Source organism: Medicago truncatula, chromosome 1 (assembly GCF_003473485.1).
Source record: "Medicago truncatula cultivar Jemalong A17 chromosome 1, MtrunA17r5.0-ANR, whole genome shotgun sequence".
In the NCBI taxonomy this organism is placed as follows: Eukaryota; Viridiplantae; Streptophyta; class Magnoliopsida; order Fabales; family Fabaceae; genus Medicago; species Medicago truncatula.
The window spans coordinates 56,608,915-56,622,919 of NC_053042.1; the positions used below are offsets into that span (position 1 = coordinate 56,608,915).

General features: G+C 35.7%; 1 protein-coding gene across 1 annotated transcript; it reads left to right on the plus strand.

Moving 5' to 3' along the window:
* Window positions 1-16: 16 nt before the first annotated feature.
* Window positions 17-13,456, plus strand: LOC11441760 (ATP-dependent DNA helicase 2 subunit KU70). Its single transcript, XM_003592813.4, has 14 exons — window positions 17-379; window positions 468-896; window positions 976-1,034; window positions 1,767-1,900; window positions 2,193-2,236; window positions 3,085-3,161; window positions 5,475-5,622; window positions 6,107-6,168; window positions 6,844-6,904; window positions 7,060-7,152; window positions 7,267-7,387; window positions 12,166-12,268; window positions 12,721-12,904; window positions 13,094-13,456. Exons 1-14 carry the CDS (start codon window positions 104-106, stop codon window positions 13,205-13,207), a joined length of 1,905 nt encoding a protein of 634 aa, XP_003592861.2. The 5' UTR covers window positions 17-103; the 3' UTR covers window positions 13,208-13,456.
* Window positions 13,457-14,005: the final 549 nt, after the last annotated feature.

Here is a 14,005-nt window from a genome sequence, read left to right on the forward strand (position 1 = left end):
TACAGAATACAGTGCAGTTGTGAGTGAGGTGTACGAAGTACGACAGTACTAGTAGCTACAAAAAGGGAAGAAAAGAAAAGAAAGGAAAAGGGTTTGAGAAAGAATGGATGGAGAAGAGGAAGGTGATTACGATATTTTCAGAGACGATGAAGACGATCCTGATGCTCAAAATTCTTTCCAAAATAATAACGATTCCAACAAAGAATTTGTGGTTTACCTTGTCGATGCATCTCCTAACATGTTCATTACCACTTCTTCTTCTGAATCTGAAGAACAAGAATCTCACTTCCAGATTGCCCTTAGCTGTATCTCCGATTCACTCAAAGCAATGATCATTAACAAATCCTTAGATCAAATTGCCATATGCTTTTTTAACACCGTATGTAATGCTTTACTTTACTTTACTTAATAAACCCCCCCCTCCTCTCTCTTACTATTATATTATATTACTTGCATTGCAATTGCAGAAAGAAAAGAAGAATTTACAAGACCTAAATGGTGTTTACGTATTTCATGTTGCTGAAGAAGGAACCGACTATCTTGACAGACCAACAGCTAAACTTATCAAACAATTTGATAATCTCCATCATTCTTTTTCCAAAAACATTGGAAGTCAGCATGGTGTCATGTCCGGAAGTAGAGAAAATCCTCTCTACAATGCTATCTGGGTCGCTCAAGCACTTCTTCGTAAAGGCTCTGCAAAGACCATCGATAAACGCATACTTTTGTTCACAAATCAAGATGATCCTTTTGGCTCTCTCAAAGGACCTTTCAAATCAGACATGACAAGGACAACACTGCAGAGAGCTAAAGACACTCAGGATCTTGGCATCACAATTGAACTTCTTCCCCTTAGTTTCCCTGATCAAACGTTTGACGTATCTAAATTCTATGTTGTATGTACCCATATATTCTCTTAATTTATACTCATTAGATCAAATTTTCATCCTCTTTTTTTAATTGCATGTCTTTCAGGATTTGATTGGCTTGGAAGGCGATGATCTTGTTAACTTTGTCGCATCAGCAGGAAACAAGTATGTAACCTATCTATGTACATTTTTGTTTAGTAGGGATAGTAGCAAGCTTCAACTTGCTTCCATTGTCTGACTCTGTATGCTTTAGGATGTTAGTTAGATACATACTAAGAACTGTCTATGCAAGTTCAAATTCAAAAAGTTATAATTGGTATTAATTTATAATGCAGAGATGTTGGTAAATGGTGGTTCTGATCTGTTATGAATTGAGAACATCTATGTTGGATAGTCATAGCGTAAACTTATACCGATTAAGAAAGAAAGAAAGAAAATTTAGTCAAGTTGGAAACGTTATTTTCAATTTGTCTTTTGGGTTAGGGCTTGGAATTTAGTCACAAATACGGGTTTAGGTTTAAGAGAAAACCCATGGTTATTGGGTCTGAACCTACAATCATCAACATACTGTCCGTTGATGCATATGTGCTTGGAGTTTGTGATCTTATATCCCGCACATTTGCCATGATTGTTGCACTTGATCCAAAAGTTATGGAAAAGCTTTTTTCTTTTCAAATTAGGGGAACTAATAATATATTCAGCTCATTTTTTAATAGTTGGATTATCAACATTGATATACTTAAGATAATGAAAGGTGTCATTTTCTACTGCATGAGGATTACTATGTTGCACAAGAGCAACTATGATTAAGAGGTCTAAACCAGGACTAGGATTTGATATTTTAAAACAATAAATTCTTGTTTTTTTGTTGTTGCTAATTTTGCATTTCAATTTCAGATTGGAGGATATGAAAGATCAGTTAAGAAAGCGCATGTTTACGAAACGCAGAGTCAACAAATTTAAATTCACAATAGTTGATGGGCTATCAGTTGAACTTAATTCATATGCTTTAATTCGTCCAACTGCTCCTGGTAAGCATTTCTTGTAATTTTCTAGCTAATAGCAGATATTGTTTAGTGGAATTTATGTTCCTTCTTTGGCGTTTTCTTTTCCTCCATTACTCCTTGCAAAGATTCTCATGGCCTATTTTAAGTTTTTCACTACAACAACAACCAAGCCTTATCCTAATACATGGATCAAATTCCGCCATAGTGTTCTATCATAAACCATATTTCAGTCCAACTCATTAATCTCTAAATCTGTCCTAATAGCTTGCAAATTTCAGCTTATGTTGTAATGACAGTTTATACTTTTGATGTGTAGGAGCAATCACATGGCTTGATTCTATTACTAATCTTCCTTTGAAGGTGATGAATTTTATAACCTTAACTTCTAAACAATCTATTTTCTATGTTATAGCATAAATTCTTAATTCACTCATCAAACAATAACAACAATCAAAGCCTCTTTCCACTCAGCGGTGTCAGTTATGTTTATTAAATGATGCCATACATTTAAAATTTCGATGGCAAGGTTATAATATTTGCCGACCCCACTTAGTGGGATAAGGCTTGGTGGTTGTTGTTGTAAGGTTATAATATCCCTTGGTTGAAACTTGAAAGGGTCCTTCTACCCGTCCCATACCTATTCTATATAAATACACAAAAAACAGAATTTTAAAGTGATTCTAGATTCTAGAATTTTGTTGGAGGATATGAATGTAACTGTATAGAAAGAATACTTATGGATTTATTATGACTGAGTGGTATCTATGGCGGACGGCGGAGACCCGAAATTCCGAAATTCCAGCTGCCTTAAGGCGCTTTTATGGTAGGGTATGGCGGAATATGGTCGGATTTTGGCCGCCATCGCCATATTGGCAACCTCAAAATCAGTCACCGGTAGGCGCCGCCATGACCACAATTCAATAACACCAGTATGACTTTGATAGCTTTGAGAAAGCCAAACCACTATACACATACTGCTGCATCGTATATTTCCCGTTGGTCTCTCGGCAATCATGCCTTTTTGTTGGATCATAAGCCTCCTGAATTTTCTTTGTTTATATTCTTTTAGCCGGACCGTAATCATGCCTTTTTGTTGGATCATAAATCGCCTAAATTTCCTGTGATTATATTCTTTTAGTCAGACCATAATGCTGAATGTTATAAAAAAAATGCTTAAGAAAATGACTGTGACTAGTTTGGTGGCCCAGAGTGAAAGAACTTTCATTTGTGCTGATACCGGTGCATTGATGGAAGAATCTACCAGACGGTTTCATCCTTATAAAAAGTATGCATTTTATTCTTCTTTATCTTATTTGAATACTATAATTTTGATTCTTTGGTCAATTTTTAATCATTGTTGCTCTATTTAGATTGGATTTAGAAAAAATAGCAACCCTAAAATCTCTACAATATACCCAAATCCATATCATAGCAACACCCCTAAGAGCCGACGCTCAGGTGAATGCACTCTACTACCCTTTACTCAGTTTTTACAGCCAACCCCTCTGTAATCAAAGATTCTTTTGATCGGTATGCACCATAAAATGTCTAATACCTCGCTTTTGCACGGCTAGCACTATGGCCTCTTAAACCCTTCACATCCTGAGCCCACTCCACCATATCTCTGATTTTGTTGGGGTCAGCTGAGATTCCTTGACCAAGGTAGTCAAGATTCTTTGGACATTTTTGTTGGTTTAATGGGATGCTACATAAAGTTTGTGAAGAATTATGGAAGAATAGCATACCCCCTCACCCAACAGCTTAAGAAAAACAACTTCGCTTGGGTGGAAGATGCTCAAATGGAACCAGTTCCATTTGAGCAAACTTAAGAAAGCTATGACTATGATTCTGGTGATAGCATTCCAAGATTTTAAAACACCTTTGTGATAGAATTTGATGCACCAGGGAAAAGAATTGAGGCATTTCTAATGCAAGATGGGAAACCAGTGGCTTACATGAGTGTTTCAAACACTCTCAAGAAAGATTGAAAAATAAAATTGTTTATAAGTGGGAATTAAGGGCCCATGGTCATAGCCAGGCAAAAGTGGATGTGTTAGACATTTTGCAGCGCATACCGATCATAAGTGTCTTTGATTACCGAGGGGCTGACTGAAAAGTCCGAGTAAAAGATCGTAGAGTGCATTCGCCGGAATGTCAGCTCTCGGGGGTGTTGCTATGATAGGGACTTGGGTAATATGGAGGACCCAAGTCCCACATCAGGTAGTATGAGATGCTTGATAAAATACTGAAATGTCTTGGTTCTTTTTCCTTGATAGCTAACTTTTAAGGGAGAGTTCACTAAGGGCTTAAATACTTATCACAATATCTTATAAAGCTTTGCCTATGTTGTGTTACACAGCTGGTCCAACGCCTAGGTAGAGACGTTAGCCGATGTAAAATTTGTTGAATCTCATAGAGATTTGGTTTATTTCTATTTTCATGTTTCGCCGGCATGTTTTCCTTTGACGGTTAATAAACAGGTTGATGTTACATTACATACACCACACTTCTGTAGTAAAACAAAATACACGACACTTATCTTTTTCATCGTCTAATTTTTATTTATTTTTAAAATCCCAAATTAGCCCTCATAATAGATTTGGACAGTGTTATTTACACTACCCAATTTAATCATTTCCATTACATATTTACTAAAAGAGTGCTAGGTACACTCTCTCTAGTCTCTAACACTCGCTCATTCAGTGGATACCTATGAAGCACAGATACAGACACGGACACTAACACGCCGATACCGTTAATAATTTAATAAAATCATATAATTCAGTGTAATTATATGTGTCGGTGTCGGACACGTGTGTCCGACACCGGGACACGGCTTATTCGAAGAGTGTCCGTGCTTCATAGATCGATATTAAAAATTTAAGACATCTTTATTAAATGTTGCACCACTTCTGCTCTAAAACACATATATTTTACTTTCTCTTTACCTTTGCATCAAAATAGAACCGATCAACGCTTTTCCATCTGTCAAGTTCATAAATATTGTAATCCTTACAACGACACGCCTTTTCACCAAAGGGCGGCGTTTAGTTTCCAGATACAATAGTTTATCAAGCTTGCATAAAATTTGCGATGCAATGGATACTAATATAATTTCGGAAACTTCATCTATCCGAGTTTGAGATGCAATATAGAATGTTTTTCGGAAACTAATTTTTTTGAAAACTGCATGTATCTGGACTGCAAAAATAAATCCAGTTTCCAGAACGAAAAAAATTAAAATGAGGGTGCTGATGTGCTGTAATGAGTTTTACTGAGAGGAGAAAGGGTGTTGGTATTTTTTTTCTTTGAAATAGATTGTAGAATGTTAAAATTGTCCAAATAAATTACGAGGGAAAATTTAGGAATTTTTTGTAATTGACAATTAGTCGGTGGATGAATTAGATGAAAGTGGTGTATGTAACGTCAATTTGTTGAGTGTGGTTGGTTTATTATACACTGCAATAAATATGCTAATGGCATGCTTGATGAAATACCTCAAATGTTTGTTTTGATATTGTGTTGTCTCCTTTTGTTTGTAATTATAATTATAATTATATTTATTTATAAATATAATATGATTTTTATATTTTTTCAGCCAGAATATTATATTTTCTATGAAGGAGCTATCTGAAATTAAGAGAGTTGCTACCGGACATCTACATCTTTTAGGGTTCAAGCCACTAAGCTGCTTGAGAGATTATTACAACTTGAAGCCATCCACTTTCCTTTATCCCAGTGACGAGGTTACTGTTCTTCTAGTCATCAATAAACTGTTGATTACATCTTTTATTCATCAGTATTTTTTGGTTTTAATCGCAACTTCTCTGCTTGGTGTGGATGTCTTATCCTTTACTTTTGATATTGTTTAATATTAATCAAACTTGAGCATCAACATTGTGATGCCCTCTGATGAGATTTCACCACCTTCTACCCACTGAAATTTTGTTTAAACTGCTCTGACAAATTTGCTAACTGTGACTTTCCCTCAATTTAATGTTCCATTCCATGTTATAGAAATACCTATATGCATATATGCCTTCAGCTTATCGAATGGGTGCGTAAGATCTCTTATATACTGTTAAGTACTATTCTCAACAAGTGATCTATTGGTATTTTGGAAATGCTTTGACATGTAATTGCACAAAATGTATAGTATATGATTCTATATTTAGTTTCATTTTCTCTTTCTTTAATGTTTTCCTTGTCATGCCTCTTTTTGTTTTGCAGGGTACAGATGCTAGCATGTGCACCTTCATTGCCCTTCATAGGTCCATGGTACAGCTCAACCGGTATAGCATTATTGATTCCTTACAACAATGGTTCTCTTCAGCTGCACTATCACATCCTTTTAGTCATGTCTATGTCTAGTGTAGTGTTGGCAAAGTGTTTTGAGTTTCCCTAACATGCAGAAAAGCGGACTAGGTGGGTTGGCTAATTTGATAAAAATATGCAGGCAAAGGCAACCCGCATAATTTTATAGTAGGTTAGGTTGGGAGCTTGTAACGGTTTGAGAGGGACTCTACTCTGAATATTGTCCACAACATTAGTCTTTACCTAAGTGATTTACTATTCATAGCCATATTCCAGTTAGATATTTGTGATTTCTTTTACCTGTAAGATCGGTTGTTTATGTGAAGTAGAATTTGAGATTTTAGTGTTGAATACACTCAAGATCAACTAATCTTGCCTATTAATGGCTGGTTACGCAGTAGAAAAAGGGAAAGAAAGATACTATGCATACTCACATGTATAAGTGTGACAAAGATATTATGGTTAACTAAACATCTTGCTAAAACCGCTAACACATGTTTAGTAGTATTATGGTTAACTAAACATCTTACTAAAACCGCTAACACATGTTTAGTATTGTAGTTTCGTGATTAGGACATAGCTGATATCAAATGATTTGTTAACTAGCGTTTTAATAATTACTAATCAAAGTAATACCCTTGTGTTCCTTTTAGTTTTGCAGTTGCATTTAGTGGCAGTTCATCTCGACCTCAATTGGTCGCCCTTATTGCGCAGGTACAATATGTTGAACGTTACAATGCTTTCTCATTATACAATGTCTAGAATCATTGAGTTCAAGAGCTTGCATATGGTGTTTTAGTTTAAATAAAATCCTTGAACAACATGACTGCCTTGCATTTTCTCGTATACTCATTTGTCCATGATTGTAGGATGAGGTTATCCAATCTGGTGGTCAGATTGAGCCGCCGGGAATGCACATGATTTATCTTCCGTATTCTGATGACATTAGACTTGTTGAAGAGGTAGAGAACTGCAATAGTTGAAGTTGTCTTTAAACTTCAATCATCATTTTGGAGAAAACTAAGTTTGATGTTTTAAAAATGAATTTATTATTAAGACATGACATATTTCTGCAGCGTTATTCAGATACTAGTGGGGTGGTGACTAAAGCAAGTGATGATCAAATAAAAAGGGCAGATGATTTAATTAAGCGTTTGGACTTGAAAGATTTTTCTGTATTCCAAATCACCAACCCTGGTAAGCTTCTTCCTCTTGCTCAGCCGCTCTCCTAAGTTAACGATGTTGTGTTTATACTTTTAGTAACCTTTATTGTAATCCTTTGTTAGTTTAATTATTGAAATGCTATAATTTGATTTATATAGTCAATTACTCTCACATCCACCGCATTCTGTCATCTTTATACAAACCTCCTTAAAGTCCTGCACTTACCTCACCTGAATTATAGACTTGATTTGAAACCTCTTACAAGCCAATTTTGTAAGGGTCACTCAAATTTTAAGATGGTGTTAGAGAATCCAAGATCCGTTGGGCCACCTGCTATCGAGCCACTTGGGTCACACACCAGTTGCCTAGTTTTAGGTGTGAGGAGTGTATACCTCATCAAATGAGATATGGCCTGAAAATATGTTTGTAATTGGGACGCATCCCTCACCTTACAAGCCAGTTTTGTAAAGGTTGAGTAAATTTTAAGAATTTCTGTATATAGTGGCTTAATAATTTTTGCTTCTACCTAGTAGCAGTTTTGCACTTCTATTCAATATTTCACCAAATCTCGTTTATCTTATTTATTTGGTTGAAGAAAAAACTCCAATGGTATAAGCTAAGATTTTTTTAGAAGAAATTAAATGTTACTTGTATTGATGCTCATAGGTTTTCCTCTACCCCAGTTTATTAGAGTATTCTTTATATGCTCAACTTCTCTTACTTGGGCTTAATGTAACGGTGAGAAGGGAGGTTAGGTATATTAGTATTGAGTAAGATTAGACGTTTAGGGTATGTTTGGTTGTGAGAAGAAAGTGTGAAGAGAAAGAGGTAAGAAAGAGTAAGAGAAGAGAGAAGTTGATGAGAAATAGAGTAGATTTGAGATATTGTTTGGTATAAGAGAGAAAGAAGAGAGATAGAAGAGAAAGAAGTGTGTTTAGTTTTTAAAAAGACTAAAATATCCTTATACTAGAAATGTTAATATACAATATTATATCTGAATTTAATTTCATATAATCACAAATGTATACATTTTATTTTATTTCAATTTAACCAAGAATTAATTAAAATACATTTTTTACATAGAAATTGAATAAATTATTTACTTAATTAATAATTTAAAATATTTGAATTTAGTCTATTAAATTAATTCTTGTTTACACAGTCATTCAATTAAACTAAATTATTAGTTAACTAATTAGTGAATTCCAAAAGTTTCATTTGGATTTCCATAAAAAAAAAAAAAAAAAAAAAGGTTTCATTTGGATTAAATTAATTTGAACAAAGAGGAAGACGCATGTTGTTCATTCTAATCCATTAAATTAATTGCTTTCTAGTTTCCTGACCTGCTGGTACAACAACAAAAATAACTTGTGTTAAATAGTCCCACATCGGATAAAATATGGTTTGAACATGTGTTTATAAGTGGGGGCAATCCTCACCTCACAAGCTGGTTTTGTGGGGTTGTGTAAGACCCAACCACGATATCTAACAACTTGAAAACAAGTAAACTTTTTTGGTGCTGTATACTAGCATTTTCTTTCTGTTTGTGTGAAAACAAGTAAATAATAGTAGCTCTGCGCCTACTGTATATAATGGGGAGAAAAGTGGAAAACTAAACAAAAATTGCGTCTCCGCTCTATTTCTTCACACTTATGGAGAGAAGTGATGAAGGTGTGGGTCCCACATCATTTTATCTCTCTGCCCACCTTCTCTTCTTAACCGAACAGGAGAAATTGTCCCTCTCTCTCCAACGTCTCTCTCCCCTCTTTCTCTCTTATTTCTCTTCTACCAAACACACTGTTAGAGTTTTGATGACTCGAGGGTAAGTGTTTATTGGATTAAGGTTTTATGGGTCATGGTTTATAGGGAGAAATAGTCTGTGTTAGAGCACACTATTGTATTATTTGTGTTACATGCTTTTTTCTTTCTGATTTGTTGTTTGCTGATTAGTGTTCCAATGCAACAGCTTCTTGCAGTTTCTGCATTTCTTTGATAGTTTCATTTGTTTCTAGAAGATTATTTTAGGTGCAGTCCGTTAAGAAACTAAAAGCTAGTTAGGTTAGACTCGTATTTGACATATTCTTATCATAATTAAATTCTGAAGCATTTCTCATGTCTCAAACACACTTAGGTTCTCCATGTTTTCTTTTGTTGCTATTTTCCCTCTCACATTTTCTCATGTTCGAATTACAATAAGCTGGGCTATGTCCTTTTTTTTCCTGGTTCAGCGCCGCTATTTCTCATGAATGACACTTTTATGAAAAGCAAGAATGTGTGTTGCTCGCATGCCTACTACCCCATGACTTATGGGTTTTTATAAATAAAAAAGTATAGATTTCAATCGTGCATCAACACTGCTCCAAAATAGTAACATCTGTGACCCCTATAACAATCTCTCTCGTCTGCAAAGCGTTTTGATCTGTTGCCGCTACCAACTTAGCATGAGTTTTACAGTCCTTCTCTACATCCTATTTACCATTTTTCCATCATTGCCGTCTTGGGTCTCAAGAATTTGTGTTGTGTTCATTTGAGTTGCAGCATAATATACAACTGAATACAACTTTATAAGTATCTCCATAAAGACCACGGAGCCTGAAGCTCCGCGCAGAAATCCATGAGCCGGTTTACCTTGGGAAGAATCTCCTTTTCACCTTTAAAACAATTGAATTTATTTCATCAATAATACATAGAGAAAGAGGAAATGAGTACCCCAATCCCTAGATGACGATGGTTTGTATACAGATTATAAAGTTGATTCCAACTTCTAAATTTCAAACCACACTTGGTTTTTCGTCAATAAGCAGAGCACAATAGTCCCAGCGGGACAATATAACTCTTCTGAATGATCAATGAGCCTTGCACAAGTTCCTCCACCTTTCCCATCAATCAAACCCCTCCACCTCAAGAATCAAATGACAATCCTCTGCCTCCAGCAAACCCATTCACCCAGAATCTGGTCACCATTGGCTTTTTCATCAAAAGGTCAATGATGATGATCTGGTTGGATATGGTATCACAAGATTAAGCATTTTCCTTTCTGGTTTATTCTTCTGCCATTTCCGCCAGGAATACCATGGTACCATATGAAAAGTGGCTGCCACGGATAACCTTGCAAAATCTGCCATGCCATGGCCTTCTATTATAATATTCTACCATGCCATAATGCCATGGCCGCCATTTGGCAACATTGCTGGAGCCTTTTTTGGTTTTCTGCTTGCATGTCCAAACCATTTAAGCTAGATTTTTTCATATTTCCCCTTAATATGTGTTACTTCATGTGTGGGTGTCTTAATTGGCGTGCAGGTGTGTGCGCGCTTGCATGCATGTGTTTGATGTATCAAGTGAGATAGCTTTCTTTTTTGAGTTGTATTATTTTGACACGAAATTGACATTAAGTTCCAATGGTTAACATAATTTAAATACTTCATTATGTTCAATGGATGGTTAATGAATATAATAAGGCGCCGCAACGCATTAATCATTGTACTTGCAGTGAGTACAATATCTAAAACTAGGGTTTAGTCTGTTTAGGTCATGCCTTGAGAATGCTCTCAAGAGGGGTATTTATAGCCTTCATGGGCTTGTTTTCTTGTGACTTAAGCCCCGAGCAACCCGGGCCTTAAGTCTTTTTACAGTGCTCTAGAAGCCTGTTGAGGCGGTGCCCCTAGGGGGAACGTGCCTAGGCTTCAGGAGCCCTTCTAGAGGGCGCCTAAGCCTTTCTGGAGGGCATTTGTGCCTTTAGGAATAGATTGACGGTCCACAGCCCTCCAAGCACGAGTCTTGGGACAAGGCGAAGTGATGAATCTATAAGGTCGATTGTTTGTAAGAGTTATCGTACAGTGCTTCATATGCTTGTTGAGGTGGCGTCCCTAGGGGAACGCGCCTAGGCTTCAGAAGCCCTTGCAGAGGGTGCCTAAGCCTTTCTGGAGGGCATTTGTGCCCTTAGGAATAGATTGACGGTCCAATCATCAACTGAACACAATCAACCACAATTTTGAATGTCACTAACCAAAATTTTCATAAATCGTGGTTAACGAGTATCATGCATACTTAAACACTTGAAAATCATGTATATTTTACCACCTGAAAATTGTGGTAGTGACTTTAGAAGTTGTGGTTAATTATATTCTGTGGATGGATAAGGAGTTGTGACATCTTGTAATATTCATTAACCATCCACTGGACATAATTAACCGTATATTTGACCTGCATTAACCAGGGGGAGCCTTGGTGCAACGGTAAAGTTGTTGTCATGTGACTGAAAGGTCACAGGTTCAACTCTTGGAAACAGCCTCTTAGGTAAAAAAACAGGGTAGGACTGTGTACAATACACCTAATGGTTATGGTGGGACCCCTTCCTGGAACCTCCGTATGTGGGAACTTTAGTGCACCAGGCTGCCCATTTGAACTGCATTAACCATCCAAATTGATGTCGGAATTTGATGTTAAAATATCATATATTTTTTTCATCTAATGTGAGTAACTCTTTACCGTTGAACCAAATCATGAATAGTCAATATTAAAACATAAAATCATGTGAATTTCCTATGCGGTCACTTTGACTTTACAAATGGTCATGCGACTATTAAATAACTTTTCATCTTGATCATACATATACGGTTGCATGGTCAAGATTTACTCAAAAAGTGTTCCTCTTGTGCTTTCTTATACGTGCATGGTCCCCCTGATATATCATCAATAACTAGGATGCTTCATATTTGTAGATATTATAATTTTCCTAGTGATTACTATTCTTGTTTAACAAAATGAGAAAGTTATGATTCTGGGGTTAGTAACGCAAGAGTTTTCAGCCTTGCAGAGACACTATGCAGTATTGCAGGCATTAGCTCTGGAAGAGGATGATATTCCCGAAATCAAAGATGAAACATTACCTGATGAGGAAGGCTTGTCCAGGTAAGCACAAGGTTTTGTTGATGTAATTAATATTTTATTGTTTGATTTTCAGACTGTGTACAGAGATGGAAGAAATTCTACCTTTTTTATTAGTATTATTTGCAACAGACTTCTTAATATACTTGGGGGGGGGGGGGGGGGGGGGGAGCTTGCGTTCAAACTCGGAGGAAGGAGGAAAAAACTAGTCTAACAACTAATTACGAACATTTGCCATTGACAAACTTCTTAATATACTTTCTCCTATTGTTTGAAACTCAAATAGGTCTCACTAAATTTTGTGGTACCCATATAAGTTTCAACCATTTGGTACAAGTGTGTTAGAAAGATTGTTTGTTGCAGTGTTCTTTTTTTATTTCCTGTTTGGCCCTTCCTCTCTTCACTGGAAAAGATAAAAAAATTGTTCACAAGACTATCAGTATGAAATTATTAATCTTTCTTACAATCACCTGCAGACCAGTAGTGATCAGGGCATTAGAAGAATTCAAGTCCTATGTATACGGGGAGAATTATGATGAGGAAAGTGAGCTTGGCACTGGAAAGCCAACTGAAGCCTCCAAGAAACGAAAAGCGCATGCTGAGTTTGCTATGAAAGAGTGTGAGAACTATGATTGGGGTGAGCTCGCTGATACTGGAAAGGTAAACCTTGAAATTTATTTTGCTAGTGTTTTTGGTTTGATAAATTTGGGACGAGCAGGTTTGCTTAAACTTTAAGCCAATGGGTGGGGGGCCATGCAACATTTTCAAATTTTCAGTTGCATAGTTAGCACCACTTTTGTTTTAACTTTTTTAATTGTTGACACTGAATCATTTGATCTTGTTTTGCAGCTGAAGGATTTGACAGTGGTGGAGTTAAAATATTATCTTACAGGACACAATCTTCCTGTTTCTGGGAAGAAGGAAGCTTTAGTTAGCCGAATATTAACTCATATGGGAAAATGACCAAGAAAAGGACCAGCGTTTGACTACTGTTAAACTGTCGTTTTCGTGTGTTTGTTGTTCCTGACCCGATTTTGGATTATACACTGGATTGTACTTATACTAGATTAATCTACAAGACAGCAGGGAAGATGTTATTGACATGACATTTTTTTTTTTGAAGTATTAACATGGCATGTTAAAATCTATCATGACATCACATGTCATCATATTTTCTAAAATCATCAGCAAATACAAAGTCTCTGAAGAAAACATTAATATTATTATCATTTTCTTTTTTAATTTTCATATCTAAAATATTTGTTCTATCACTTCCAATCTTACTCCATGACTCTGAATATTCTTAATATGGAATAGAAAGAAAAAAAATTGTAAAGAAAAACAATAAGTAAATCACAATCTCCATTTGAATTGAATCATTACGGAAATGAGATTCATAAAGATCGTGTAATTGGAAGCAAAAATAACCAGAATAGGAAAATCAACAATTATACAAACAAGTCAATATCTGAATATTGAACATGATCAAATTTGACGATAAATATCAAATTTGATATGCAAAAGATCAGACAATTTGAAAGAAAAACATTTCAGAATGTTTCATCTTTGATTTCGAGAATATCATCATAACCAGAGATAGATGTCTGAACAAAGCTAACAGATTTTTTCTTTTTTTGACAAAAGCTGACGGAAATTTTATGCGTGAGTCAAATACAAAGAAAAAAATAAAATATTTTTAAAATCATTTGTTATGAATATCATAAGTGAATGTCCACTATCCAAAAGCGTTTAAATGAGATG